This window comes from Drosophila guanche, unplaced genomic scaffold (genome assembly GCF_900245975.1).
Source record: "Drosophila guanche unplaced genomic scaffold, DGUA_6, whole genome shotgun sequence".
Taxonomy (NCBI): Eukaryota; Metazoa; Arthropoda; class Insecta; order Diptera; family Drosophilidae; genus Drosophila; species Drosophila guanche.
The window spans coordinates 537,721-561,067 of record NW_022995743.1 but is presented as its reverse complement, the minus strand read 5'-3'; the positions used below and the strand labels follow the sequence as shown (position 1 = coordinate 561,067).

The 23,347-nt window shown below is 49.3% G+C and overlaps 3 protein-coding genes across 8 annotated transcripts; all 3 read left to right on the top strand.

Moving 5' to 3' along the window:
• Positions 1 to 282: 282 nt before the first annotated feature.
• Positions 283 to 898, top strand: LOC117592072 (V-type proton ATPase subunit F 1). Its single transcript, XM_034285579.1, has one exon. The coding sequence runs from the start codon at positions 378 to 380 to the stop codon at positions 750 to 752; it is 375 nt and encodes a 124-aa protein (XP_034141470.1). The 5' UTR covers positions 283 to 377; the 3' UTR covers positions 753 to 898.
• Positions 899 to 1,042: 144 nt separating this feature from the next.
• LOC117592068 (mannose-1-phosphate guanyltransferase alpha) lies at positions 1,043 to 2,823 on the top strand. Its single transcript, XM_034285572.1, has 4 exons — positions 1,043 to 1,409; positions 1,471 to 2,173; positions 2,243 to 2,507; positions 2,574 to 2,823. Exons 1-4 carry the CDS (start codon positions 1,162 to 1,164, stop codon positions 2,672 to 2,674), a joined length of 1,317 nt encoding a protein of 438 aa, XP_034141463.1. The 5' UTR covers positions 1,043 to 1,161; the 3' UTR covers positions 2,675 to 2,823.
• A 254-nt stretch (positions 2,824 to 3,077) lies between these two features.
• Positions 3,078 to 21,752, top strand: LOC117592066 (RNA-binding protein fusilli). 6 transcript variants are annotated; one of them, XM_034285569.1, is made up of 13 exons: positions 4,001 to 4,774; positions 7,634 to 8,071; positions 11,612 to 11,923; positions 13,543 to 13,819; positions 13,896 to 13,985; positions 14,054 to 14,108; positions 15,219 to 15,329; positions 15,472 to 15,742; positions 15,817 to 16,137; positions 16,225 to 16,371; positions 16,431 to 16,668; positions 20,692 to 20,927; positions 20,991 to 21,752. In XM_034285569.1, exons 2-13 carry the CDS (start codon positions 7,943 to 7,945, stop codon positions 21,447 to 21,449), a joined length of 2,646 nt encoding a protein of 881 aa, XP_034141460.1. In that variant the 5' UTR covers positions 4,001 to 4,774; positions 7,634 to 7,942; the 3' UTR covers positions 21,450 to 21,752. The 6 variants fall into 6 exon arrangements, with proteins under 6 accessions (XP_034141457.1, XP_034141455.1, XP_034141458.1 ...); XM_034285568.1 differs by having other exon boundaries at positions 3,994 to 4,774; positions 15,817 to 16,371; XM_034285567.1 differs by lacking the exons at positions 20,692 to 20,927; positions 20,991 to 21,752 and having other exon boundaries at positions 3,984 to 4,774; positions 16,431 to 20,334.
• Positions 21,753 to 23,347: the final 1,595 nt, after the last annotated feature.

Below are 23,347 nucleotides of genomic sequence, written 5' to 3'. Positions count from 1 at the left end.
AACCTCAAAAATATACCTAAAAATACATTAGTTCTTAAAATATATCGCAGAAATACCGAATGGTAAATAATTTGTTTCTTTCTTGAATATTGACATCGGTGCAGTCCATTGAAACTTGTGATGAGAGATATAATATTGTATAGCTGTATCGATGGAAAATTTCATATTCTCTGGTCCCACTTAATATTATATGAATACCAACTTCTGCCAGATGGCTCTGCACTAATGACATCCCTGTGTACTCGCAACATGTAGCAACCCTGTAGAGAGGAAGAAGCAGATGGGTCATGTGATAGACACCAAGCAGCTGACCGAGAGAAAATAAAAGTTTTTTCTTCAACTTGCAACTCCAAAACTAAAGTTAACTAGCAAACAACATGGCTCTGCACTCTGCAATCAAGGGTAAACTGATCTCTGTCATCGGCGATGAGGACACCTGCGTGGGGTTCCTGCTGGGGGGCGTGGGCGAGATAAACAAAAATCGCCACCCCAATTTCATGGTCGTGGACAAGAACACTCCCGTGAGCGAGCTGGAGGACTGCTTCAAGCGGTTCCTGAAGCGCGACGATATCGACATCATCTTGATTAACCAGAACTGCGCCGAGCTAATTCGCCATGTCATCGATGCCCACACTTCGCCAGTGCCAGCCGTCTTGGAGATTCCATCGAAGGACCACCCCTACGACGCCAGCAAGGACTCGATTTTGAGGCGTGCCCGTGGCATGTTCAACCCCGAGGATCTGGTGCGCTAAGCAGCACTTTGGCATTGTTTGCAACCATAGGAGTATTGCAGTTACAGCCACCAATCTAATCCCCTACATTTCGTTTAATTAGCTTTGAGATGTGTATTAAAGACAAGTGTTAAAGTGGTTTTTGTTTTCAAATAAAAAATAAATATGTATGTATGTATATATGTGTGAAAAATCATTATCATCAAGAAATTATGGTGAAGGCGCCTGCTGCCCCGTTTAAACAGTCCTCAAAACAGAGCTGCACCTGTCTGCGCCACCTAACGGGCTGTCGGCGTACTATGCGCCATCAGCTGACCGAGAAGAGACTTTTTTCTGCTGCAACGTAAACACAAATAGATATAGGAATCATTATCAATTGGTGGACTTATTAGTCACAAGCAAGCTGCCCACCCATCCCACAACGCACACCATGCTCAAGGCGGTAATTCTTATTGGCGGACCCCAGAAGGGCACGCGATTCCGGCCACTCTCGCTCGACACACCCAAGCCGTTGTTTCCACTGGCCGGTCGACCCCTGATAGCCCATCACATTGAGGCTTGCGTTCAGCTGCCGGAGCTCAAGGAGATCCTCATCGTCGGCTACTACCCGCAGACGCAGATGGAGGCTTTTGTGGGGGACATGCAGGCCTTGTACAGCAGCAGCAACATCAACATCAGGTGAGCGACAGCCGCAGAAAGTTGTGATGGAGAGAGGACGAATGACGTGTCCATTTGGCAGGTACCTGCAGGAGTTCACATCGCTGGGAACGGCGGGTGGCATGTACCACTTTCGCGATCAGATACGGGCCGGTAATCCTAGGGCCTTTTTCGTGCTGAATGGTGACGTGTGTGCCGATTTTCCGCTGCAGGAACTGTACGACTTCCACACCCGGCGTCCCTCCAGCGCCCTGGTTACCATCATGAGCACGGAGGCGACCCGGCAGCAGTCCCTGCACTACGGCTGCCTCGTTTTTGACCGCGCCAGCGGAGCCGTCTCACACTACGTGGAGAAGCCAAGCTCGTACGTGTCGACGTTCATCAACTGCGGCGTCTACGTATGTTCCATGGACATTTTCACCCAGCTGGCGCAAATCTTCCATGCCCATGGACTGGAGTACGGCTGCGCGGGCTTCAGCAATGGAAACGGCAACGGAAACGGCCGAGATCAGGGCCACATCAAGTGGGAGCAGGAGGTGCTGACTCCCCTGGCGGGCACCAACCAGCTCTTTGCCATGCCCGTGCCAAACTGGTGGTCCCAACTGAAGACCGCCGGCTCGGCCATCTACGCCAATCGCCACTACCTAGGTCTCTATAAGCGCACGCATCCAGAACGGCTGGCCAACGTGGGCTCGAAGCGCGGCGAGGGCGACGGCAACCTGATCTGCACTGTCCTGCCGGATGTCTACGTGCATCCCAGTGCCACGGTCCACCACAGCGCAGTGGTTTGTAGCAGTTGATCTCAGTGTAACGATCCCCCTCTTCACATTCTCGTTATTCTTTATTACCTGCAGCTGGGGCCGAATGTGGCCATTGGTCCGGGAGTCACCATCGGCCCTGGAGTGCGTATCAAGGAGTCCATCGTGCTTGAGCAAGCCCAAATTCACGACCACACGCTCATCCTCCACTCTATTGTGGGGCGGGGCTCTACCATCGGAGCCTGGGCCCGCGTTGAGGGCACGCCCAGCGACCCGGACCCCAACAAGCCCTTTGCAAAGATGGAGAATCCGCCGTTGTTCAACAACGAGGGCAAGCTAAATCCCTCCATAACGATATTGGGTAAGTGGGAGAGTGCTCTGAAATGTGGACTGTGGCCTTCTGACCAAATCTCACTTCCCATTTTAGGCTGCTTCGTACAGGTGCCCGCCGAGAAGATACTGCTCAACAGCATTGTCCTGCCGCACAAGGAGCTGAGTCGCAGTTTCAAGAATGAGATAATTCTGTGAAAATAACCAATTTCCCCTTGGAGAGCCGTTCCTTTCCGTAGCCCCCATCAGTATGCCATTTTATACACATAAATATTTATATTGTGCAATATTCTTAATCTTTAATGCATTAAAAGCTTGTCACGCAGCAGCACGAACTTTTAGCCTGACACACGGAATCTGCAATTCCGCGGTTGCTGGTTCATTTTAAGTTTTAGATCGATACTTATCGTAACTTTCAGTAGTGTCACGCGGCCACCTCCAATGCACGGGTAAGCGACCCACGCACACACACATGCACTCTCTCGCTCTCTCTCACTCTCTGTATCTACAGTCGCTCTCTGCCTACCGTTTAGACCAAAACGCGTTTGGATTCCTCAAGTGTTAGCCATTAGGTCGCCGTCGCCGTCGTCGCTTGTTGCTTGCTGCAGCAGCTCTTCCAACGACACAAAGAGTCAAATAAATAAGTAGTCGATACATATTCGAATATAGAAAAGAGTTAACCGTTGGCCAAAAGTGAATCTCAAACCGCCAACTGCCGCTGATAATGTATCTAAGCCTCCAGCGCTGCCCCCGAAAGACAAACAGGTATGTACGTAGGCAGTTTTGTTGGTAGTTGAGCAAGCGAAGAGGAAGAACGACGGTGCACAAACACATTGTGAAAGTACAGGTGTATGCGTGTACGCTTGCTGCTGTTCGTATGTATTAGTGGAGCTGAGCAGTCGGCGCAGGTAACTTCTCGAGNGCGCGCGGGTGAGGGGGGCGTTGACGCGACGTCGTGTGGGGGGATGGGGGGGGGGGGGGGGGGCGCGGCGGGGGGGGGGGGGGGGGGGGGGGGTGGGGGTGAGGTAGTAGTAGAGGAGTAGTAGCAATCACAGTTCAAAGCTTCGGCCAGGCCAAAAAAACGTTCTCGAAATGCAGTTCTATCCGAGCATTGTCTACTCTCCGGTACCTCTGCGGAGTTTGTTTACGGGCCAACAATCAACTCCAAGTACGCACATATGTGTACATACATATGCCTATTGGCAAACACTCGGAGAACGCAGTCGGGTTTTACACGGACTGTGTGTGCGTGCTGGAATCTGGCTTGGCATGCCACCACCACCAACTCTCCCTACACCTGAGTCAAACGCGCAACCTCTCGTGAGCGTACGCTCTCTCTCCAGTAGGTTCGTGGTTACCTGAAGGGGATCGGTTTTTGTCCTCTCTCGGTGGTTTTCGCTCTCTCGGATATGTTAGTGGCCACGTATATATGTACATATACCATATATATTCTGGTTTAGGAAAAGAGCGCGAATTACCGTTTGAATTTTCGTCGAGGCAGGTTCGTAGCGGGCGCTTCTTCGTCCGTCGCTCGTTTATTACAAATCGAAGAAACGCTGAGATTCTTAAATATTCTATGGTTTTCAGCCGAATTATTATAAATTATATCTGAATATTCTGTGCTGTCTATCGCTTGGATCACAGCGGACGCGACGGTTGCCTGAGTCGGAGTGCTGGACACACATGCACGCAGGCACACATTGAGACTCACTCACACACCTCTCCCGCTTCGGCCAAAAACTAGAAAAAAGACAACAGCTAAAAGTGGTAGTAACAGGCAAGAAGAAGAAGCAGCAGTAGTGGAGGCAAAAAGTGACTTGTTTTTTGTTTGCTTGTATACGCCGACGTTGGCGTCAACGCTCCGTACCATTACCGCTCTGTATCCCCTTTGTCTAATTGTTGGTATTAAGATCGCGGTCTAAGCAAGTGTACTAGTCTCTAGTTAAAGCTACTAGACGCCAGTGCAGTGAAGGCATTGGCTGTTAACAATATATCAAAATACGAAACAAACAGCTATACACACAGTTTTATATGTGTGAGCGTGTTGACGAGAAAAGAAAGTGCAATAAAAACCAAAAAATATAAAAAAGGCAATAAGTGCAATATGTATACACCGTGTTGAAAAGAAATAAGCAAAGAAATCACAGTTAGGTCGCCGCGCTTCGAGAGAGAGAGAAAGAGAGAGAACCCGCTGTCACAGAGGGAGGACTTCTAAGAGAGAGAGCAAAATAAGATATCATTTACACACCGACCTGCTGCATCAAGAAATCCGATTGAGAAGAGTTTCTGCTGCCATAGGTGAGAAATTTACCGAGCATAATCACAAAAGAGTGAATGAACAGAGACAACGGCCCGCGCAAAGGTGGATGTTCAAACAAAGTGAAAACATATTTACAGTTAACAAAAACCAAGACGACGAAGAAAGAAATGAGTAAAAGAGAAGTTTCGGAATAGGCAAAGACAGAGAGGCTGGGACTTGTTATGATACCCTTCTCCACAAAGCCCATCATATAAGGTTGTGTTTGCGGTCACATTAGAATCGGTTTCGGGTAAGACATTACGGCGAGCCTTAAACTTAAACCTTAAACTCATAGTCCGGACTCAGTTTCTTCCTGAATGTCTTACACGGGCACCTCAACTGTAGGTCAAATGCTTGGTAGGGTATCTAAGAGTCGCCTCGGGTGCAAACAAGAGCCACTCGCTGCACTTGTTGCTTACGAGTGAGCTAGCATTAGACCAAAGACCGAAGAGAGGGAGAGAGAGAGAGAGATGGAGAGCAGTTGCAGTCTGAGCTAACGATTTACTTTTTTTCTTTTCTGGCAAAATAACTTTGGCAATTGGCATTTCTGGCCAACAATTTGCGCAATCATTAGTTTCCTGTTGCCCCAATGGCCAGAGGCAGACAGCTATCAGATTTGCGAGCGGGAACAGTGCATAAAACAGAAAAACTTGCGCAATTCATAATTTAATAAGCAAGACCGAAAAAGCGCTGTAAAATCTGCTCGCTTTCTGGTTTATCAATCAGCAGGCAACAGTTCATTAATTGCATTGGTTTTCGTTGCTCTTGTTGCCTTTGCTGCTGCGCCTGTCACTAATTTATATTTAATCACCAGTTTTATTGTATTGTCTTTCAAAAGCGTAACGGCCACCAGTCGTGGTCCGGTCTTCGACTTCCACTTCCACCTCGGCTTCTGCCTCCACTTCGGCTTCTAATACGGCTTCGTTTGCGTTAAGTTTGATTTTGCGTTCGAGTCGGTTATTTTGAGTTTCTTCTTTTAATGACGGCTCCAGCGCTGCTCCATTGTCTTCTGACCCATTCTTACGGTCCATCTTAATTGGACCCAAAATCGTGAACCGTTATTCATTAATGAAAAACGTACGTCCAAGGGGATGGGCCCAGTTTCCCAGGTTTCTCAAGTGCACAACGAAAGGGAAAACTTTCATATCCATATAACAGTACTGACAGTACTTGTCTTCCCTTTCCATCCCATGACTTATTAAAAAGAGTGTCATAACAAAGTAGTAGATCAAGAAATTTTCTAGCGATTTTCGGTTTAATTTCTAAAAGGGCCAGTCCGGAACAGGAAATTTAACACTTTGGAGCAAAGTTTCCATTGACTCGGTGGTCAACAAGGTGACAATTCACGTGTACTGACCCCAGAGATCGCCAACGGGGATTTTTGGCTGTCGGAAATACCCAGTAAACCAGTTTAAAGTCAACTCTATCCCATGATGGGCTCTCCCAGACAGCTCTTAAGGCAAATCTGGGGCTCGCCAAACGTGGGAACCCTCCCATCGGACGCCCATATGGCCCATATTAAGAATGAAGATGTCCCAGTAGCAGAAAAACGGGAGACAGGGAGGATGGAGTAAGCAGTAAAAAACAATACACAAAACATAGCCGGAATAGCTCATTAAGACATGGTCACTCTAAAAGCCACCAAAGCTGGGAAGAAGGAAGAAAGACGAGAGTGAAAAAAGTCAACCAAGCATACGCTGCCTCCCATCCTCCCCATCACTAGTGAGTTTTTGACCAGGCGGAACCAGAGCTAACTGGGAGAGCGGAGGAGTAGAGAGATGATAAATCTGCTTGAGCAATTTGAGTTATTAGTGAAGTGTGGGACATAAAAGCAAACCGAGCCGTCCGATATGCCATATGGTACGAAGATCCGACTCGAATCGGATCGGACCCCAGCCCCGACCCGCGGAAAGTGCTTAGCTTCTGGCTTAATTACGAAATCTTGGCCTTTTGCACGTATGCATTATTTTAAAAGTTAATTGCAACAAAGAGTAATCATAAAGTGCGCTCCGCACAGAAACTAAAAACAGAGCAGAGAGCAGGGACGAACGACAGCGCCTGCGCGCCCCGATTAACCCATGAGCGTCATTTTGATGAACTTTGCCAGTAAGTCAGCGAGTCAGTCAGCCTGTGAGTCGGTAAGACGGACAGACAGTCAGCTGGTCTGGTCGCTGTCGGTCGTTCGGTTGGTTGGAGTATGTTTCTGTTTTCATTAAAAGTAAAACTTTTCACATTAAAAATGCTCATAAAATTGCACTGTAATTTTTCGTCGTCGTTTTCGCTTTATTTCCACTTTGTCGTGGAGTAAAATTAAATTTCAAATCGCCATGCGGGTTAATACTTTAATTTCAATTTGACCCTTTTGACGTCAATGGCATTGCAATAGCAGAAGCAGCTGTCTTAGAAGGTACTACCAGCACAAATGCAGGTGAACGTCAGCAACGCTGCACGCTGCACACTGCAATGCTGTAACTGTAGCTGTAGCTGAAAGCGCCATTCATAGAAGCAAGGAAACCAGAAAACCTGGACAGCTGATTGAATTGCATATTCAAGGTGCCAAAGTGTCAAGCGTTGGCAAGTTTCACGAATCGGCTGCGCACGGACTTTGGCTTTCTTTTTGAATTTTCGCTTTGCGCACTTCGTTTTAGGTTTTTTTTCTCGTTTTTTCTGGCTTTTGTTTAGTTTAGCTTCGATTTGTTGGGTTGGGAATGTTTTAGTACGGGCCAATTCGCTTTGTTTGACATTTCTTGAACGCACTAGTAATTAGTGTTTTTATATGGCCAGTGGCCGGGTATATGTTTAAAGTCCAAGTGCATTGTGCAATCATTCCCACTCTCGTTCTTCCACTCCATTCGCAGGCACAGCCAATGGCCGAGAAGCAGCAGTGAGATGCAGTCCCGCTAAGCCAGCACAGTAAGAGAGTGCTCGCAGTTCGCTGGAAACACGGAACGCCAAACAACAAAGTACCGAACGCTGGAATGTGGCCAAATCATCATTATAATCATCATCAGAAGCAGCAGCCGCATCAGCAGCAGCAGCATCAATAGTCCAATCGATCTCGGCAAAGTCAATTAAGCCATCATCAAGCATCATCCCCATAAGCATCAGCATCAAAATCAACTCCAGCTCCTGATCCAGATCCAGCTCCAGCGAGACAGAAATATAAGATGCAGGTGCCCGATCACGTTGTCTCTCTGTACATCGCCACCTGCGGCCAGAATGGACCCGGACTCGGATCGGACGAGAAGGAGATCATACTGCTCGTCTTCGTTCTGCTGGAGGTCGCCACGGGTCAGGTGAGTAATTTGAGCCTTGCCTAGGGGGGCCCCTCCATCAGGGGGTAGCGTCATTGGCCCTCTCTGATATTAGTAGTGAAGCTTCTCTGGCGCCGCATACTTACTGTCCACCATTTTGTTTGAGCTTTGATCAATTGCTCGAGAGCGGGCGCTGGATTTCGTCTACGCCTTAATTAATGAATGCTGTGCGATAACGGTCCCCCTCACACCACGCCACACACACACACACTGGCATGAGCATACTGCACTTTTAACTGTATGGATGGGCGTGGTGTCGAGTGGTATGGCTGGAGTCTGTGGCTGGCTGGTCGCTTATGTTACAGAAGCAACGAAAACAAACCTCTCGCCTTTGATTCGCCACCAGAGACCAAAGGGGAAGCACCACTCACATTAGTAGCCGAAGTCTGGGATACCCTTCATAACATTATTTTATATGTATAGGCAGAGGGTGGCATTATAGACATTATATATGGATATTTGCATATTTTGAGTTTGCCGAGCGTTTGACACTAATTGTTTGAAAACAAATCTCTAAACATCCAAGGGGCCTCCCTGTTGTCGGTGGCGAAGCAACCTTGTCGCAGACCAGAGCCACACGGCATTACGAAATCCCTCAACAAACTATCGCCAGAGTCCGTCTCGTCTCGACTCGAGAAGCAGCCATTAAAATCTGTTTGCTTTGGCTCCAAAGCTAAGTTTTCCAAGAAAGTACACAGAAAATCAAAAAATTAAAATGATGTAATGGGGTTGAGGCGGTGATTGAGTTGGAGAGGTCTCGAGAATGTCAGTGTCGTTGGTGACATCTCCCATCCAATCCATTTCAATCCAATCCAAAATAATCACTCTATTAGAAGCGTCTGCTTTTCCCTGCTAGAGTCTCCTCCCTCTCCGATGGGTTCAATGATATTTTCAAATTGCAATTCTATTTGCCCAATACTCGACGACAGTCTTGACTGCACACAAACTTGGATGTTGCTGGACAGAGTTACGTGGCGGCCACTCAATTGCTGGAGGAGGCTGCGTGTTCGGGCTCTAGATATAAGTACCTACCGATATAAGGTTGTTTTCTCGCGCTGCGTTCTCCAGCCGTTGAAGGAAATCGCTTGCCATTTTCTGTCATATGGGCTAGAAGGGTAACGGGAATGGGAATAGCAGCTCTTGAAGCTATTTACTAGCATTTACCCGATGTTTGCCTGCACACGAGGTTGACATTGCCTCGATTCTATTACTGCCCGGACGGAGCACGCAACCTTTTAGCAAGTGCAGCTTCTCCTCCAACTTCTACTCATCTTAAGTGGCATTTAATGGCGGCAGGGGCAGAGTCAGAGACAGTATCTGGGGCAGCGGCAGTGACATTGAGGGGGTCGCAATTATTTCAATCTCCAGCCAAGTCGGACCCAACCGAAAGCTCTGTGGCCTGTGTGCGGGGTGTCAGAGCATCTAGACCCCGTCTAGCTACCCGGCTTTTGTTGTTGCGCGTCTGCCAAAATATTATCTATATAAATTAATTGATGCGCTCTTGGGCTCAGACTCTAGCTCTTTGGTTTCCAGCGACTTTCGCAAAACGATTCGACATTGGGGCCAATTTGTATGCTAATCTCTGCGGTGAGTCCCCGAGATGGAAGGCATTCGAAGAGATGTTATTAGTGTTATTATTAATATTTCATTTTTCTTTTGCCAATATTCGGACAGGTCATGGGGTCAAGTTTCGCTCAAATTTCTCGCAAGTCCCCTAGCACCCACGGACACCCCTTTCACGCTTTAATGAGGTGCCTCAAGCCGAGACCCCAGATCATAACCGACCCCCGCCCGACCATTCTACTGTATAAAATTAATGGAAAATTTCTAAGCCACAGAATAATCGAATGGATGAACGGTAAAGCGAGTCTGGCAGAGAGTAGGTCTGGATCTGGTTCCGATCTGCACATATAGGAAGCAACTTGGGAGTGATAGCGGAATAAAGTGCTTCATGTGGCCAGGGCTTAGGCAGCCATCCGCAACGATTTCGTCATCGTCATAGTCATCGTGACGGGCATCGAGCAGGCGAACGGACTTGGCCAGACATGGACATAATTCAGATTCCAATTCTGATTCCGACAGCAAGTGGACTGCCCAATGAGGCGGACATGGCCTGGCTCGCTTTTTGTTATAATATCTGAACAATCCGATATAGATTGACGAAGAGGGTGGAGTCACCTTTCAAAATGGAGACTCGCTTTGAGTGCGATCTCCGGGGATTGCATTTCTCTCTTATAGATTTCTTGTTGGAGAGCAATTTTCTTGATTTGATACGTTGCACACGTGCAGCACACAGCCGCAGTAATTGGCACGTTAATTGCAGGCTAGTTATGACTCGTATGCCAACAATTAAAGGTAATTAACATTCGCAAACAAACTGCAAACAGTCGCCAGAGTATGGAGTGCAGTGAGCGCAGAATTTAAAATCTCTGCTCCACTCTGGGTCCACTCCGCCAACATTTGGAACTTCTGGCTCTGGCGCTATTATCTTTGGAAATATTAAATGCTCCGCTCTTGGGCTCGGGCTCTGGCTTTATGGTTCGACTCCGGTGGCAGCTTGTATGCTAATCTCAGCTGTGAGTCTCCGAGATGCAAGGCATTCCAAGAGCTGTTGGCTTTGGTGAGACGCCAGCCATAATTTCATTCATGGGCACAGATCACTCCGCACTGCTTATCCAGTGGGTTAATGGAAAGGTTTCCCTTTCCCATTCTCGATACTCCAATTCTTCGTTCTCTATTCTCCAACAGGCGTCCATCCATCGACATCGGGGACATCCAGACGGCATAATTAGGGGCGCGCTTAACCCCAAACCAAATGTGTTTCGTGGTGGAGTGTTTTGTGGTGCGGAGGGCTCTTCGATGAATTTAACATGAGGCTGTCTCTTTCACTTTTTCGCCGCACACCTCCACATATTTTCTTGTTCTCCTCTCCTGCCCCCCCCCCTCTTCTTCCCCCCCCCCCCCCCCCCCCCCCCCCCCTACCCCTCTACAAAGTATTGTTCAGGCATTCAATGGCTATGCAAATCGATGGCACGCAAATCGGAAAACAAAGAAAAGTAAACGTTTCGGTTTCCTTTTTCCCCATAGGCTATTTGCATAGGGCCCAGCTACCTGCAGGGTCTCCAGCTGGCTCCATTCTGATTCCGATTCCCATACCCATTCCGATGCCTATTTCTATTCCTATTCCGAATCCGATTCGTATCGTCTTCTTTGCATATCCGCTGACGCAAGCAACGATCTTGTTGATCCCTAGTGCAACAGAACAACAGAATAAAGGGCACTATTTGTTGCCAAGAAACATCCAGAAACTTGGTAGTGAGTCGCAGGTGCACCCCACTATCGGATTTTCGAGATAGGACCATTGTTGGGGCCCCTGTGACTGTGGCTGAGAGCTGGTAGTGCCACCTGATAAGAGTGGGGTAACAGCAGTCATGCTTACACATAAATTACTTTGATGAGGGAACCACTCAAAGAAAGTACTCCCCACTAATGCAGCTCCCCTCCCATCTCTCCCATCCGCAGATCATCGGCACCAAACAAATACTCGTCCGGCCCGATGGCTACTTCATCAAGGACCGCACCACTTCGAGCTCCTCGGACAACTCGAACGTTACCAGCAATACGGCCTGCTCACCGCCGCTGTCCATCGGCATTGGCGCCATCGATGGCAGTATCAATACCAATGCCAACAGCAGTGCCTCGAGCAGCATCGGCAGTGGAACGGGGAACGGAAACAGCTCCGCAAACGGCATCCTGGAGAACAGCAGCGAGCTGATTCTGCCAATAGCCGAGGCACAGGCAACAGGCAAGCCGCTCAACGAGGCCATCGAAGAGGTACGTAGATACAGGCACCTGATCCTTCGCCTGATTAGCGGAAGAAGAGAGAAGGGGAAAGAGAGGCAGAGCACGTTTTGCGGGTTGTTTGGGTTGTGTTTGGATTTGGTGTTATCAGGTGGAACCGGCACCAAAATCCGATAAGATTAGGCCTGCACCACACCGGACCGCTCGAGATGCAGAGGAGTGGGGGAAAGAGAGCGAAAGAGCATCGGAGAGAGAAGGAGAGGGATATTTATGAAAGCCACCCTCGAAGTGACTCTGAACCCAACTCTCAAGTATTAATGGGGCATCGAGTTGCGCTCTTGTCAAAGATGAATGACATTAATGGTGTTGCGTGGTATACATATATATATATATATATACATATGTATGTATAAGGCACCGATGTGTCTGATAAGCACCGATTCGAATTCGGATTCGGATTCCGATTCCATAGAGAGAGTCACGATGAGTGGACGTAACGCATTTATTGCTCCGTCATGGGGGATTGCTTTTACTCTTCGATTCCACGTACCGTTTGGGGGCTAGGATAGGTCACAACACCCACCCTGGGTATCACCTTATCCAATCCGCTGATAAGTCGGAGGAGCAACTACTGGGGCAAGCCCCCATCCAGAGACAGACGTCTGCCGGCTGGTGGGTAGACTGTCCGGAATTGTCGCTCTGTAAACTCACATATTTACATTATTGTTCGACGACAGAGATAAAAGATCTCGATACGGACGCGACAGCGACAGCGACAGCGAGAGGCACAGCATTTCGAAACGTTGTCCAGAGCTGATTCATTGCTGGTTCTATTTGCATTTCCTCGGATTACAACTGATTACAGCGAGTCATCGTGACATTTCTTAAATCCAGAATAGGATGCACTCCGATTGGTTGCAGAATGTCTCTTGCAGGGATGTTCAGTTCAGATCTGTTCAGATTTAGTCGCTATGATGGGAGAATCGGACTCTGATCCATGGAGATGTATGGGATTACTTGTAATCCATTTTATGTGGAGACTTGGAATCACTCCCCTTGGCCATGGCATATTCCCATCGGTAGTGCATCCGTGATCGTCTCGTGACGCAATTTACTGAGATTGGAATACTAATTGGCTGCGTCAATAGGGCCAATAAAAGTCGCCTCTCTTTCTCTCTCCCGTTCTCTCTGTCGCAGGTAGTTGCAGATGGAGGGGATGTGAGAGATTCACCTGCGGATGCTGATGCGAATGAACCCCTGTAATCCAAGGTGTAAGCTATCAGTGGATTTAGTGATTGGAGCGCACTGATCTGGCTTGCGATTCCTTGGGGCCTGCCCTGGATCGTAATGCGACATTAAGCCGTGTTATATTTACTCACGATGACATGGCTGAAAGCTGCTGGTTGCTGTCGCTGCTTCTCGTTTAATTGACAATAATTGCCAGCAAGTATGGCGGCAACAGCGGCAGCGGCAGCAGAGCCGACTAAACGGGTTTAGGCAAATGGCATTGGGGCGTAGTCGCAGCCTAGAATTGTGGCACCAACTATGACCCGAGACACCTTTCGATGGTTGGAATGTGGGGCCATTTCCCTTGCCACTGTACCTTGCACCTACTGACATTCTCTCTCTGAATCTTCCTTCCTCTCTCACAGTTTGATGCCTACCTACGCTCTCTGTCGCTGCACGACACGGAGATCCAGCTGATTACAGATGGCCAGCTGCCCCTGCGGCAGTGCCTGCACCGCGAGGCCTGCGCCAAGGACGTGGAACTTCCCGCTTACTATAATCGGTTCAGCGACCTGCGCAAAGAGTTCCTGCGCTACAAGTCCGGGGATCTGTCGCGCGCCCTGGTCCCCGTCAAGGATGTCAAAAAGATGCTGCAATCGCCCACGCTGCCCGTGCCCCAGTCCATCGGAGAGATGTTGAACGGTGAGTGCCAACTGCTCGATCGATTTCAATCTTCCTTTAATGAACTATCATTTCCCTCACCCACTACTCAAAACAGAGCTCAATACGGCATCGGTGGAGGACAACGATTTTTACATACGCGAATCTCGCGACATGGTCACTGTGATCCAGACCCTCCTCCAGGCAGGTGAGTACACGATTCTTAGCGGTTCATGTGCTGAGTTCTCTAAATGGATTCTCCTTCTCTGTTTTCAGGCCACAAATTCGCCTCAAACGAGCTGGTCACCCTGATTCTGGAGCCTGGAATTTGGTGAGTAGCTCCCTCCTCACTCCAAAAGCCACTCGTGCAGCCGCGTGCAGCTGATCCAATTCTTCTCGATTTCTGGCACTCACTTCTTCGAGCGTAGCCCGTCAGCCAGTCGGCCCAAGAAAATACTCACTCAAAGCCGAGAACCGAACCCATAAAAATCGACTCAGACAGACCCCAAACACTGGAAGGCGACACGAAGCCGCGGCCGCTGGAACGTGGCCGTCGTTGTCGTTGTCGTTGTCGCCTTCGACATCGTCTTCGTAGCTGCCTCGTCAGTTACCGTTTGGATTGGGAAGCGATAAGAGCTCGGGCTCGTCTTGAAGAGTATCGGTCGAGTACGTACTGCCACTGCCAGCCAGCTGTAAGGCGATCACCGGGTCAGATCGGATCGGACCGCGTCGTAACTGTGGATCAGAGCAGCCTCCAGTTGGGGCTTGTATTGTGTGTGTTTAGCGTGGAATGAATGCACGGCTTTTGTTATCGCTATCGCCTTGGAATATTCCAGTTACGTAGAAGGAAACGCCTCGTCCACTCTCCGCCCACACAGCTAGAGCCCACCGGCGGGACCCGTGTCTGTTTTGGGCTACGCTCGTAAAAATATTCAATTAGTGGAAAGGTAATCCGCACCAGAAAACCCACTCCCCCGGCAACTGTGGAGTGGCAATTAGTTGGAACTCCTGGCAGAAATCTGATTTGGTTATTCGTCTGTCTACCCCATTCTCCATTCTCCATTCTCCACTCCGCATTATTCATGTTTTATTTGTTTTCTGTTTCGGTTTCTGGTTGCTTTTGCTGCTTGGCCTCTTTTCTGGATCACATTCTGTGTGTGTGTTCCCTATCTCTGTGTGTGTGTGTGTGTGTGTGTCTCAATCTTTACTTGCAGTGTGTGCGTTTGTGTGTTTTGGGAGAGTCAGCAAAAATGTTTATACTCGTATGTTGTATGACTTGGCCTGGTAATCGTTAAGAACTTGTGGTGCGCATCGAAACGTCGGCCAAGTCACGTTTTTCGATCGAGAAGTAACGACAGCCCAGCCCAGCGCCACATGTTGCATAACGAGTCCTCTCCCCCGATGCAATTTCAATTCTAATTCGAGCTTCATCCAATTGCAGCTCAATCGACGACGAGGTCGACGGCAACTGCATCGTGCGCGCCCGAGGACTCCCCTGGCAGAGCAGCGACCAGGACATTGCCAAGTTCTTCCGCGGCCTCAACGTAGCCAAGTGAGTAGCGAAGCGGCCAAGCCAACCCCCAACCCATTGATAAGCCTGGACCCCGATAGACACGGGTTCACCGGGTCAGCTCAGATTACAAGCGATCGTCTCTAATCGCGCTCTCCCCTCTTTTTCCTTCTCCACCCACCAGGGGCGGCGTCGCTCTTTGTTTGTCCCCTCTGGGCAGACGTAACGGCGAGGCCCTGATCCGCTTCGTCTCCCAGGAGCATCGCGACATGGCGCTGAAGCGGCACAAGCACCACATCGGGGCCAGGTACATCGAGGTGTACCGAGCCTCGGGAGAGGACTTTCTGGCCATTGCCGGTGGCGCATCCAACGAGGCGCAGGCCTTCCTTTCCAAGGGGGCCCAGGTGATCATCCGAATGCGGGGACTGCCCTACGACTGCACGGCCAAGCAAGTGGTAAGCATTACAAAGAGGTCTCATCCGCCTACAGGAAGACGAAACTAATCTCTTCGTTCACGTGTGATCCACAGCTGGACTTCTTTACGACTGGAGAGGCGCCCTGCCACGTGCTGGATGCGAATGAGGGGGTTCTGTTTGTGAAAAAGCCGGACGGAAGGGCCACAGGAGACGCCTTCGTGCTGTTCGCCAACGAGGGGGATGCCCCGAAGGCGCTGGGGCGGCACCGCGAGTCCATTGGGCAGCGATACATAGAGCTCTTTCGCTCGACCACCGCCGAGGTGCAGCAGGTCCTCAACCGCTCCATGGACCCCAAGACATTCGAGAGCAGCAGCCACAGCCAGCCGCCGTTGATCGCCCAGCTGCCCACCATGCAGCTGCCCCTACTGCCCCAGGTGGGTGTCGTCACCCATGGCCACGCCCATGCCCCGGTCCCAGTCCCGGTCCCAGCTAACCTGTGCCCACATCCCCATCCCCCACAGCACCTTATCACCTCGGGAACGACAAAGAACTGCATCAGGCTGCGCGGCCTACCCTACGAGGCCATGGTGGAGCACATCCTCCACTTCTTGGACGACTTTGCCAAGCACATCATCTACCAGGGTGTGCACATGGTGATCAATGCGCAGGTGAGTCGAGGGTTAAGTCTCAGTTCTGGACACTTTTTCTCATCCTTTCGCCATTTCAGGGCCAGCCCAGCGGCGAGGCCTTCATCCAGATGGACTCGGAGGACTCCGCGCGGCTGTGCGCCCAGCGCAAGCACAATCAGTTCATGGTCTTCGGCAAGAAATTCCGTTACATCGAGGTGTTCCAGTGCTCCGGCGACGACATGAACATGGTCCTCAACGGCGGCTTGGCCTCGCCCGTCGCCCAGGCGCCGGCCCACCACGGGCACGCCCACAAGCAGCCCTCGCTGCTATCCACGGGTATGTTAGCTCAGTCGCCGCCGACCCCAGCCGGCGCCCAGTCGGCACTCTCCGGCTCCCACTCACACACACACTCGCACGCACACTCGCATTCGCACGCTCAGGGCCACGCCCCCGCTCACCATGGCCTGCCCACCACCCCAGCCCTCCTGACGCCACTGAGCTCCACCTCAGCAGCTGCTGCGTCCGCCAGCGGACTGGCCTCTTTCATGGCCTCCCAGCCGTCGGCCGCAGCCGCCGCTGCCGCCCACTCTTCGCTGCAGAACGCAGCCGTGGCCTTGGGTTCCCTCTCGGGCCAGGCTCCACCCGGCTACCCACTTAATTTCTCGCTGCCGCCGCCCTCCTCCCAGGCGGCCGCCAGCCCCGCCCTTCTAGCCCAGCAACAGGCGCAGTTCATAGCCCAGCAGAGCCTTTTGGTGCGCCAGCAGGCCGCCGCAGCTCTTGCAGCCGAACAGCAGCAGCAACAGCAGCAGCAGCTGTATGCTAACGCTATGCTTCAATCGCACCCCCTTTACCTGCAGCAGCACCAGCAGCAGCAGCAGCAGCAGCTCTACGCCAACGCTATGCTGCAATCCGGCCAGCCCCAGTTCGTTCTCATGCAGCGGCCCTACATGCCACACTTTCCCCTTGGCTACATGCAGGCCGGAGCGGCCGGGAATGCATCCACCTCAGCCCTGGCTCTCGCACAGGCACAGGCACAGGCCCAGGCCCAGGCTCAAGCGCAGGCGCAGCCGGCGTCGATAAAGCGGTCGTACGAAAACGCCTTCCAGCAGGACGCAGCCGGAGCGGCGGCAGCAGCCAGCGCGGCCAAGCGGGCACTCACCCGCACGCCCAGTAGTGTCTACTCGTATTACAATCCTGGCATTTGAGCCTGGATTCAAGTCTCCGCTTACAAGTCGATTGAGAGACATCTCCAGCACTTCGTGCACATTCCGCTCCGATCCAATCCGTTTTGCAATGCATAGTGAGTGGCGGCGGAGTGCTTTATAAACATAAACAAACATAGACATAAACACACATCTATCCACGATCCACGATCCACGCATATCATGTTCCATCATGGCAACCCACAGCGACACACTCATGCATACCAGACATAATTTAGAGCTTAATTTTATAGCGAATCGATTTCGCTCCAGGATTGGAACGGAATGGAACGGGAGTAGCCCTAAGTACTTAAGTACTCTTCTTGTATGGAGTACTCGTAGCAGCCTAAGCATTCCTGTCTTTGGTCTAAGCATATACATATACATATACATATACATAATATCGATAGCAGACACGCGCACACACACACATACATATGTACACATAATGTTGCACTGTTACTCACTCACACGCATTTGAACACCCGCTAACAGAGGATCCAAAAGATCCCAAAATTATTTGCTCACTTTTGTTCCGCATTCGGACGCTTGGTGTCTGTGTGTGTTTGCGTGTGTGTGTGTGGCGTGTGTGTGTTCGACATTGTGGGATCTGGGACGAAGAGATCCTTTCCCCCTATCCGATTCGAAGGCAATCAACAGAGGCTAATGTCATTCGTGGAGGAAGTGCGGCATGGCCTGGGCCTTGCCCACGCCCAAGCCATCGCCCAATCAGTGCAATCTAATTTTAATGTCTACTTCAGTCCACACTCGCACTCATTCCACGAACGGCGTCAGGTGTTGGCTCATGCGCTCAAAGTTAAGGAAATTTAGAAAGAAATTCTGTAAGACAATATATTTGGAATGTCCATAATACACGATACACGCCTAGACATAAGATCGTACCACTTGTAATATTGGTTGGCATTAATTTTAATCAGTCCGAAATCCTTTCCTGTGTCTTTCGTTATCTGATCCGAGGCAGACCTTTTTTGTCTCTCTCAACGAAAAGCTAACCCCAGATCAAACCCCAATCCAATCCACCCACTGACGTGCGTTCAATAGTCGTTTAATATTCTCATTGTGTTTTTGAATTTGATATCGTGTGTACACACATTGTATATTTAGCATAATCTAGATCTAGATGGTGTAGCTCTTAAGTGTGCGTAACTGGTGTTAGTCGCAAACGGGAAATATTTATATCACTGTCAATATATTTTTCTGTGTGTTCTCCCCCTCTCCCACTTCCTGTCTCTTCCTCTCTCTCACTGTCATTACTAATTTAGTTATTAGTCCATGGAGGGATCTACATTCATACATACATATGTAGTCCTAGACCTAAGACCTGCTTATCGTACGTTCGGGCGCTTTAGTGTCTAGTGTGTCTGGTCTATGTACATGATAACGGTAACTGGTGTCTTGGGCTTTCAACCAAATACACAAACACCCGTGCTTATACTTATGAGTATAAGTACAAGGCGATCGAAGAACGCAGAATGTGGAAATCCTTATCCATTTCAGCGCTCCCTCCTTTTTACTCCCTCTTCCATACTATCTCTCACACTATCCTGGTACTGCTCCTGCTGCGTCTAACATTCAGTTTCGTATTGCTAAGAGGGGCATAACGAAAGAAAGGCACGGGAAAGACTTGCCTAGCTTTTAATCCTTAGCCTAATTTAACCTTTAGCCTTTAGTAGTTTTTATGCGAGTGCGAGTACGTGGCAATCGTGGGGTTTGGGTTGGCAGATCCTCCTCCAGCGGCCACTTTAAAGATCTAAACCAGATAAAAATCCAATTATCTACTTAACTAGTTCGTACGCACAGCAACGTTTTTATTGTGTAACACATTTTAAGATTTTGATATTCCAACTTTTTACCATTAGCTCTTAGTGATGATCAATCTTTGATTATTTTTTTTATTTTACATCAATAAAATATCAACATACCGCCTAAAAACTATCAACGCTCGCTCTCTCTCTCTACTACACACTTTCTTTCACCCGGCCCCTCTATCCCTTTCCCTCGTTCGTTGATTAAGTGTAGAGGATCGACCCCCCCCCCACACTAATACCTACAGAAATCCGCCTTTCCACACAAGAATTACCTACTAATCAAAGTGAATTTTTTTTCTACGGGATACATTAGATAACTTTTATTACCTGTAGCCGTACTATTCCCTATATCCCACCCACTATATCCCTCCCCCACTCATATATGTACATGTAACTGGGGTATCGGGCTTGGGCTTAGCTTTAGACTCGATCGCGTTTTCAGCGTTGCTGCTCCGCCCCGGAGCGGTTGGAGTTGGAACGACGGAGATGGAAGCGGCATTGGAAGTTTGTTTTGGGCTCTGTTTCCGTTTCCGTTTCCGTTTCGGTTTCTGTTTTGGTAATACTCTCGTAACCCTAAGTGGAATGTCCATCATGAACGTACCTAGTCATAGACGCATCTTGTATGTAACTCTGTCCTCTGCCAGGCTGGCAGTTCTTCGGGTGCATAATCAAATTTTATTTCTAAAGGTTGGTGCTTGGATTAAACAAAACAAATCGAAACAAAGAAACTCAAAATTCAAAACAACAAACTCAAAAAATCGGCAAATGTCTAAACTTACTCGTATGTGCGCAAATGTTTCATGGTCTCTGGGTGAGGTGGTAAGAATACCGATACAAATACAATACCAAATATATATGTATGTCTCTCCTACCATTTGCAATGTCTAAACGGTGAGTGTTTTGAATCCAATTTTACCTCTACTAATCCCAACATAATTACTTGTACTAAGATGAGGTCACACACTAACCCAACCAAACAGCAAACAGCCACAAATACTGCATACTGAAACGCAACGACAGCCACAACTACAACTGCTAAAAGAACTGTGGGACAGCTGCTAACAAAAACAAGAACAACTGCAACAAATAGGAATATCTTCTGATGATAGATACCATCGTATTATCAGTAAATCTGTAGCCAAATCGGAATACACACACATATCTTGTATATGTATAGTCGTTCTTCCTTCCCCCACTCAACCAAGCCATACTCACAACACTTACTCCCCCCTCTTCCCGAATTGTATGCCCCATTATGCCTAAGACAGATATCCCCTCTAGTCGTGCTAAAATTCCTTCGAATAACCATCACTCTCGTCTCTATCCAGGTGCCACTGTGCTGGGAGCCCACTTTGGAACGCCCTTCCAGGCCTACGCGGCCGCGCCGCCGCCGCCTCACACCCCGCTTCTGGCCACGCCGCGCTCCCACCATGGCCACCACCATCACCATCATGCGTCCGCCTTCTACCCGCCGCCGCTCGTCTACTGGCCCTACCCGAGTCCGCCCGTCTCGCCAACCACCTACTACAGCCAACCAGGGGCGCACTCGCCCTCGCAGCCGCTGGTTAGTATAGTCCACACACGATCCCGCATCCAAATTTCAATACAAATATGGATTCGTTTTCAGTATCCGCTGGACTTCTTCCCCACATCACCGCTATCACCGCCAAGCGTGGCCATTCCGCATACCAGCACCGGCCTGATACTCACGACCACCAAGGCCGCCGTGTCCTTTGTACCACCAAAGCAGTTCTCTCCAACGACCACGGCCAGTGGCAGCAAGCTGCCCATTCCGATGCTGGGCTACGCTAGTCCGAGTCCCAACCAGCTCAGTTCCTCGCCAGGGACTCCGACCGCCTTCAACGGAACTGGAGCGGTGTCAGCGCCTACGGGCTCACCAACGGCTTCCGTTACAGGATCCACCTTGACGGCGTCGTCAACGCTGCTTAGCATTGACACAAACCATGCCACGTCTACGCCCACACCAACACCAGCGCCCTCGCTGAAGACCAGCAGCCAGGGGGCGTCGGGAGCTGCTGCCACGACACTTGTTAGCAACTCCTGCGTGGAGCTTTTCATTTCGTAGGCTCTCTATGGCTCACGCGCATACATTTTTAGCAAAGCTTTTCTCTTGCCAATCGAAGAAACTTGTCTGTAGTCTAGTTTAGAACCAAACCCGCTTTAGCCGAGTCTAGTGGCGACAGTGGTGAATGTGGCAATAGAACGGCGAAACTCTCGAAGTTCGAAAGTCGAGCATTCCGTCTCATGAATTTCTATACATTACCTTATCAGCTAGTGCTAAGTAGGTAGAATGCCCAGTGCAATCCAATCAAGATTTTATTTATTCAAGCTGCTGCACTATATCCAAATATACAATTATTATAGCAAATTAGAAAAAGAAACCAGCGAATACAGAAGAGCACAAGCAGATGACAGAAATCTGATCGCAAAGCAAATACGACAAATTTATCCCTAGTCAATAGTCAAATTATTTATACAATTATCTATTTTTAGCTGCATGTTAATGTTATTGAAATTGTACGCCAAGCTCAGATCCTGAGGCGATTTTCAAGTTTAATCCCTAGGCTAGACCATCAAATATCTTGTTATTATTCTGCACGTAGTACCCAGAACGTACCCAAAAACGACCGTTTCAGATCTGATTTGTTTGTTACTCCATTCGCAATAAAAAGATATTATCAATTCTTTAAATAAATATACAAATAAATATCTATGTAAAATGCGCGACTATAAATTGGGCCAAAATGAGGCCACAAATATTGCGAAATTATTGGGACTCCGTCCAAAAGTTTTCACTTATTTCTCTCTTTCTCCTCTGTCTCTGTGAGCTGGGCGTGCCGCAACTCTAAGCCTTTTTTGCCAATTTCTGGGACTGTTCTATCCCTCGGTTCTGCCGTCTTCATACACCGTTCAACACTCCCGTATTTGAAAAGATCAACACAAAAGGATTCTGTTTTAAAATCTAAAATCATTTATTTCACTGCAATTATGAAATTGTGAATCAATTAATTATACTATCGGTAGACATTATAAGTAGCACATGCGGGGGGACAACATACGATGAGGTGGGATCATAAATAATCCGAATACGAGCACTGGGGCCCGACGATGATGATAAATCGCTGACAAATGGCGTTACAAACGGACGAAAGTCCCACCGACCAGTTTAAGGGACACGGTCGTTGTGAACCATCGTCCGGTCGCACCGTACCATTACCGTTGCACATTTAAAATAGATTAAAAGTCGTCGCAGGTGGGACTGCTGGACTGCTGGACTGCTGGACTGTTGGACTGTTGGACTCCTGGGCGGCAGGACGGAAGGAAGGTATGAAGAGGGTTAGTTCTATGCTGCATCATTTGCTGCAGCTGCCATCTGCATCCTTCTGCTGCTCACATGATAATTTATCAATGGCTGGCGCAGTGGACATCCGTTGAACCTGCTCCTGGCCGGGGACGATCCGGATCCTTTCAAAAGGACATTAGGCGTGCCTCTGTTGACAAGTCAGCCTGCGAACAAGAGAAGTAAATGAAAAACTGTTGGTTAATGCGCTGAGGGGCGAAAAATGAGAGAACGAGTCGTAGTCCCTCGGGCAGGCATTTTTATGGCCGCACACTTGACTAGGCAGTGCACAGAACTTCCTCTAATGGCACGGAAATGGCCATATAAATCTCACTTGTAATCGCAAAGCCGAAAAAACTACCGCTAGACAACGCCCCAAGTAAGCAGCCCAATAATAGAGACGCCGCGCATAGTTGGCTGGCTGTAAGAGTTGTGAAACTTTTTGGCGCTGCCACTCGAAACTAAGTCAATAAAAATATTCTCTCGCTCCCATCCCATCCCAAGCCATCCTCAGCCAATGCAACGGGAATGCAATAAAGGGGTGGAGCATTGGCGTCGGCATATTTTCGGCAGCCGAGTTAGCAGCGACTGCTGTCGCCGCCACATCCAGGAAGTTGGGCGAT

Bases quoted from the DNA above. Each gene is read 5' to 3' on its own strand.
- LOC117592066 (XM_034285566.1), top strand. From the start codon at position 7,943: ATGCAGGTGCCCGATCACGTTGTCTCTCTGTACATCGCCACCTGCGGC. The intron at 13,986-14,053 runs GTGAGTACACGA...CTCTGTTTTCAG, and splicing joins CCAGACCCTCCTCCAGGCAG to GCCACAAATTCGCCTCAAAC. The intron at 15,743-15,816 runs GTAAGCATTACA...TGTGATCCACAG, and splicing joins ACTGCACGGCCAAGCAAGTG to CTGGACTTCTTTACGACTGG.
- LOC117592072 (XM_034285579.1), top strand. From the start codon at position 378: ATGGCTCTGCACTCTGCAATCAAGGGTAAACTGATCTCTGTCATCGGC.
- LOC117592068 (XM_034285572.1), top strand. From the start codon at position 1,162: ATGCTCAAGGCGGTAATTCTTATTGGCGGACCCCAGAAGGGCACGCGA. The intron at 1,410-1,470 runs GTGAGCGACAGC...TCCATTTGGCAG, and splicing joins AGCAGCAACATCAACATCAG to GTACCTGCAGGAGTTCACAT. The intron at 2,508-2,573 runs GTAAGTGGGAGA...TTCCCATTTTAG, and splicing joins TCCCTCCATAACGATATTGG to GCTGCTTCGTACAGGTGCCC.